Source organism: Triticum aestivum, chromosome 6B (genome assembly GCF_018294505.1).
Source record: "Triticum aestivum cultivar Chinese Spring chromosome 6B, IWGSC CS RefSeq v2.1, whole genome shotgun sequence".
NCBI classification, from domain to species: domain Eukaryota; kingdom Viridiplantae; phylum Streptophyta; class Magnoliopsida; order Poales; family Poaceae; genus Triticum; species Triticum aestivum.
In genome coordinates this window covers 563,894,887-563,901,292 of record NC_057810.1, presented here as the reverse complement: position 1 = coordinate 563,901,292, position 6,406 = coordinate 563,894,887, and the positions used below count along the sequence as shown (strand labels likewise).

The 6,406-nt window shown below is 45.9% G+C and overlaps 1 protein-coding gene across 1 annotated transcript; it reads right to left on the bottom strand.

The window, feature by feature from the left end:
- Nucleotides 1-5,127: 5,127 nt before the first annotated feature.
- On the bottom strand, nt 5,128-6,198 carry LOC123138019 (uncharacterized). Its single transcript, XM_044557910.1, has one exon. It carries the CDS (start codon nt 6,112-6,114, stop codon nt 5,455-5,457), a length of 660 nt encoding a protein of 219 aa, XP_044413845.1. The 5' UTR covers nt 6,115-6,198; the 3' UTR covers nt 5,128-5,454.
- Nucleotides 6,199-6,406: the final 208 nt, after the last annotated feature.

Sequence of the window (6,406 nt, the reverse complement as noted above, 5' to 3'; positions counted from 1 at the left end):
CAGCACACACTTGTGCTGGAATCGGCTCCGTCGGGGCTGGGACGTGGGCGAGGGGGTGTTGCAACCGCATATATGTGGAGCTGGGACCGGTGCGTGGAGATGCTATAATCGGCACATGACCGTGCTACGTTCACCTCGTGGCGGCGACACCCACCACTGGAATGCTACAACCGTGGTGGTTGACAACTGCGACTGGTGAAAACAGATAGTACAACCAGCCACGGTGATTTGTGATCCACGCGGGAGGGGGGGGGCGATGTCGCCAGAGGTGTTGGAAGCAGTGAGGTTATTTTTGTTGGAAGCAGCGAGGTGGGTTGCTACAACCATGGTCAGCAGATGCTACAACGGCGACTACCCAATGCTACCACGAGCGGCTCCCAGAATGCTAGGTCTGCGACCACCACGTGCTGGAACCGTGGTCACTAGGTGCTACAACGGCGTCTCTCGGATGCTGCATCGACGACATCATGTGTTGGACCGGTTGCCACCGGATACTACCATAGCAATGGTTTGCAGCAAAAGTTGCAAGGGGGCCCAATATGTTAGGATCGATACCACATTTTGTTGCGTAGGGCGGACCAGCGGGCACCGGTGTTGCATCCGGGGAGTGGCGCATGCGAGTGGCAACTGCGAGCACGCCACCGTGCTGCAAGCGGGAGGTGTGGGGGCCCTGCGCGAGCGATGCGAGGGGCATGAAAGGGGGTTGTTCTTCTTTTTCTTTTTCCTGGATCTGACGGCACATGCGGCTGGATCCAACGCATGCACCGCGACCAGCCAAAAAATTGGGCCGGTCGACCGGACCTAGCGTAGCGATCGCCTTTTTTTCTCTCTGTATGCACAGAACGGGCAAACGCGCGCGTGCTTACCAAGCCAGGACGACGCGTTCAAATTTAACGAACCATGCGCGCGACGACGCGTTCCCTCCGGGCGAGAGATTACCGCCCGGCCGCCCGCCCGCCCGCCTCGCCCTCGCATGCACGTGAACGCACGTAGACGCCTCCACATGGCGGCCACTCCCCAAGATCAGCCCTATAAATGGCGGTCCGATTAGTCTGGTGCTTTATTATTGTTCTGTTCTTCCTTTTGAGAGAGGGCTCGATCGATATTGTATTATTACTTGCCATTTCTTTGGCCTAATTAATTTAAAGATTGGATTCAATCACATCGTGAATTTGTTCAAGCCTAATGACTTCTACATGTCTTGTTTTCGATCGAGGCAGTACCTTACTTGTACGAGCGATTCGCGTGTGTGTATGATAGAGTTATGAACCTGCGGAGCACACATATTTTTCATCGGAAAATGATTAAGTTGTAACCTCATTTTTGTATTCTTTTGATTTTTACGAATGTTTAGTGAGTGATATCATCGTGAAATTCTCAAATGGATTTAATGTCTACTTGGAACAGAAGGAGGAAAAATGACGAAATGAAATATCAAGCACATTATAAAAACATGCATACGTCTGATGCTTCACACGGCGAAACTACGGACAAATTTCTGGAGGAAAACGTCTCTCCAAGAGAGATCACCTCAGACTCCTTCAGAAAACTCTGTAACACATGCTTGAGCATATATGCTTCTTCCGTACAAAAATGCTTGGAAGATTAGATTCCTACTGGTTGGTATATTTAGAGCGATTCATTTGTTCCACATTGCAATTTTTTTCTTTCTTTCGAATGGGGAATTGGTATGAGATTTGTGTTTAAAATCCTACAAAATGTGGAGGAAAGAGAAGTTCCTCTTTGGAATCCTTGCTCCATTCCTACATTTCAAAGTCCTCCAAATGTGGCAAGGGAATGGAAACCTGCACTTCAGATTCTCCAACTGCACAAACATTGTGAACTGTCGATTCACGGTACCATGCCAGTATAAAAGACTAGTGGTGCACACCAAATTTTCTTTCAAAAAAAAATAAAGAACACGAAGATGAGATGTCAGGATCCAACCACATTATAAAAGAACGAGAGAGATACTGTTTTGAAGCCGAAGACAAGAAGAAGCATCATGATACATGGTTCCAGAGTCCAGGCCATCTGCACTCTGGCAGATGGGATACTGTCCCGGGCCAAAGACAAGAAGAAACATATCTCCAGATCTCCACTGGTTAGTGATTATTTGTGTGCGATCTTTCCTATGTGGGTGCACGCACCATGTGACTGAGGATTGGCCACAGGAATTATCTATGGAACTCACTTTAAGAGAACAGCTGAAGGCTACCATGTAAAACCAACAAGATTCAGAAATAAATATAGCACTCCCTTCGTTCCTAAATATACGTCTTTTTAGAGATTCCACTATGACTATGAACTACATACGGAGCTAAATAAGTGAATCTACACTCTAAAATGCATCTATATACATCCGTATGTAGTCCATAGTTAAATCTCTACAAAGACTTATACTTAGGTACAAAGACTTATACTTAGGAAAGGATGGAGTATATGCTAATTCAGTCTCAGGTCTACCATGATGTGATTTACCAGCTGGAATAGAACCGGAACCACTGATAACCAACACATTATGTAACCATGATGTGATTAACCTAAATGTGGGATCTAGCTAAGATTCATGGACTAGGCTCATCTACATCTTGAGCAAATATAGCAGCTCAGAGCAAGGTTCGGCAAAAGAGATACAGTACAATTCATGGACTCAGCCACCACCACCTGGCATCTACTCCCTACTAAAGTTAGTACAAAGTTGGGTCATCTATTTTGGAACGGATGGAGTAGCCCGGAGTAACCTGCCTTTTTTAGATAAGAGAATCATCCTACTGGCCTTTACATAAGACCATGTTTGGATTGTCGTTTTTCTTTTCAAATACCCCTGTAAAAAAATACACTTCTCCATCCGGCGTTTCGATTCCGGCTGGAAATCGGTCCTAGCCTGGTAAGTTACACATGTAAACTAAATACATTCCTATATTGAATACACCGATGCCAAGCGCTGCCTAAGGTAAAATGCAGTCGGCCAAATTTTATTCAAGCAGTGTTCAAGGCATGCGTTACAAGGTCAAGAATATGATAAGATAACATGAAAAATATGATAACAAGTAAGATGAGCATTTCCCCATCCCAATGCAAGAAGAAAATGGCAGTGCTTCCATATGCTTGATCCTAAGCTCAACTGGCATAGCAACAAACTACTCCCTCCGTCCCACAATATAAGAACGTTTTGCAAACTAACATAGGTTGCAAAAAGTTCTTATATTGTAGGACGGAGGGAGTAGATCCCAGGGGTTACATGGGTTGCTGATAAAACTCGGGGTTCTGGTTCAGTGGTTTCCAGAAGCGCCCTGACAGAATGAAATATTAAATAACATCCAAAAACTATGCGGGCTTGGAAGCTGAAGGTGAGTGATGTGCAGCCTCCGTTTATTCCAAATCCCTATTTATAATGACAGAAAGAGCAGCGGCGATGGCCGTGCTTGTCTAACTGCTAAGAGCAGAGCTAATTTGGCTAGACCTTCTGGAATCTGTCAAGTCCTATCTATCAGTGGCAATAATGCCAGTGAATATTTATCTTTCCAAAGGAACAGGTCATCACATGATTACAATAACATTGCAGCCCAGAACATAAATAACAGGAGATGTCTGATGTGTCTTCTGTACAAAACATTGCCACTTGGACCTAAACTACACTACAACTTAATTAGAGGGCAACATAGTGTACACATAGACTTCCATGAAAGACCAGGTATCTCCATCGCTTCATCAGCTTTATTTTCCCAAAGATATTGTTTATAATGGCTTGTTATAGACTTGCTGAGTTTTTTTTTCTATTTCTTTAGATATTAGAGCACATATCTGAATTACATGTTAACTTCTCAGGTAGTCAGGTACCAACAGGTCTGTAAAATATATTATTATCAAACTGTAGCCGAGTCAGTATCTTTGCTCAGGCATCTATAGTCTATAATCTGTTCTTTGCGTCTATTTGAACTATAGCTCTTCAAGGCCAAAAAGAAATGGCACTCTTCAGAAGTGTTAACAAATACACAGTTTACTTGATAAAATGATAACCATTAGGTTAGACTGATGTATTATTGAAGCACATAAGCTAAACCTGCCTCATAATGCATCAGGTCAAGACTGGGGAATGGGAAGCCTCAACTCTGGACTGTACTTACTAGGAGATACTAAAAACAACTAAAGCTGCAAAAATTAAATCCCACTACAGGTCAAGAACCTACACTTAATCATTGATTTCAGCAAAGTTTCATGCTGTGGACAGGCAAGAATAATCAACAACTTATCAATCAATTCAAGCTGTTCCACCTACAATAGCGCTTATAGGGAACATTATGAATAAGTCAAGCCCTGCATTTCATTACCCAGGTCATAGTGGACAAGACAGGAACTTTACAGTTCATCTCTAATAACCACCTTATAAACTACAAAGATCAATTCAGTGTGGTGTGGCTGCCTGGCTGGATCTAACCCACGAAATTATTAAAATTGCCCAACAAACCTTGTCACTAAGGGCATGCAGTAAGGCAAGCTAAACCTAAAGAAGTAAGATATATGGTCCAAGCTGATCTATCTAAGTCCTCTGAAAATTTACTTGTCAACGAGGAAGGCAAAACAAATTGTACTATCCTTGGAAACAGAGTAAATATGACAAAAGTGAAAACAACAAGAAAAATGTGGTACTGCTAGAAACGAATCTAGATTGTCATGTAACTACTAGTACAGAAACAACAAACGTTACTGAGAAATATGTACACTTAATATACATGTGGGCATACCATTATCCAAAAACATCTCAAATCACCACCTTTTATCGATGCACTTTATTCCCAAATTCCTTGAGATCTTGTAAAACCTCCCTCGACATCTCACAAACCACACTTAGGTTAATTTTCAAAACTGGGCTTTGAAGTTTAAATTGAACTCTAAGGCGTGATTTTTCAGATGGCGCGAACCACGAAGCCATAAAGAAATAACTGTTTGATGTCAGAAATAAACCTCCCAAGACAAGCAACTTGCAAGTACACTCACACCTACATACCCCAACATAAAGAAATAACTGTTTGATGTCAGATGATCTTATCCAAGTTGCCATATCATGAAGATCCCAAAACTTAGTTTAGCAATACGAGAGCGACTCAGTAGGCAACTGGAATCTAAAATGCAGGTATAATCACCTAGTTCATAAACAAGTTATCAACTGAGAAATAGAGCTGGTTCAGCATACAAGATAATAAGATTCAGCAACTGGTTGATCCATCTAACAGAAGACGAATATCACTGTAATAGCAACAGTTTGAACGGCCACTATAAAGATTCCTTTGGTACCCGTGTAATACCATACATATACCAAAACTAAGCACACTTCAACATCCAAAAGCACCAATTTTTCAGAGTTCCAAGGTCTAATCTCATATCTCATTTCAGTCTTATTCCTCGAATACTGACACTAATCATCCTTCCTGAGCAGAGCCTAGCACAAGCTTACCGCATCAAGATCGTAGCTACCGATCCGACCGACACTCCGAGGGCGCAAGAGATGGCGACCACCCGCGTCCGGAGCATCATGAGGTTAACGTTCTTCGTGGCCTGGAGGCAAAGCGTGAGCACCTGCAGCCTCCCGTTGGCCTCCATCTTCTGGAAGAAGGCGACGGGCTTGATGACACGGCGAAGCACCAGGGCGGCCGTGAAGGGGAACGCGAACGCCGCCACGCCCTGCACCAACGCGGCCGACTCGACCCCGACGGGCGCGGCCCCGGAGGCGATCCACGCTCCTGCGGCGAGGTGCGTCCCGCCGAGGATCGCGAGGGAGGCGCTGAGGCGCTGCGCGGCGCGGCGGAGGGCGTTGAGCTCCGCCCGCGCCTCGTCGGCGAGCGGCGACAGGTCGCGCTCCACCGTGGGGCCCTCGATCTCCTGGTGCTTCATCGACTCCAGGGGAGTGGCTTCTGGAGCGGGGGCGGCGGCGGCGTCGGGGTTGGAGCTGGTGTTTGGGCTCGTGGAGAAGCGGCGGTGGGGGTCGAATAGGAGGAGGGGGTTTCGCGCATAGGCGTGGGGATTCGAGAAGCTCGTGCCGGGGAAGAGCTTGGCGGTGGCGGTGGCGGTCGAGGGGCTCAGGAGGCGGCGGGTGAGGTGGGAGATCGCCATCGGAGCGTGGGTGGAGAGACGCTGTGCTGCGACGGCGCGGTGGCGGCTAGGACTTCGAAGGCCCGCTCGGGGAATTCTCACCCCTTTTTCTTTGTCAAGGGCAAAAGCGTAAATAGCCCGCTTTTCTTGATAAAAAAATTGAGAACAACCCAAAGGCTAACCCTCGTTGACATTTTTTTTATAGAAGAAGAGCCGCGACTCGAACTCGGGTGGGCTGGCAGCAACCCCAACTGCCCAACCAACAGGTCGACACCCCATCCTCGCTTTCCTTGATGATATGACGATTTTCACC

What these genes read in the sequence shown, in the direction of transcription:
- LOC123138019 (XM_044557910.1), bottom strand. Translation starts at nt 6,114, where the DNA reads ATGGCGATCTCCCACCTCACCCGCCGCCTCCTGAGCCCCTCGACCGCC.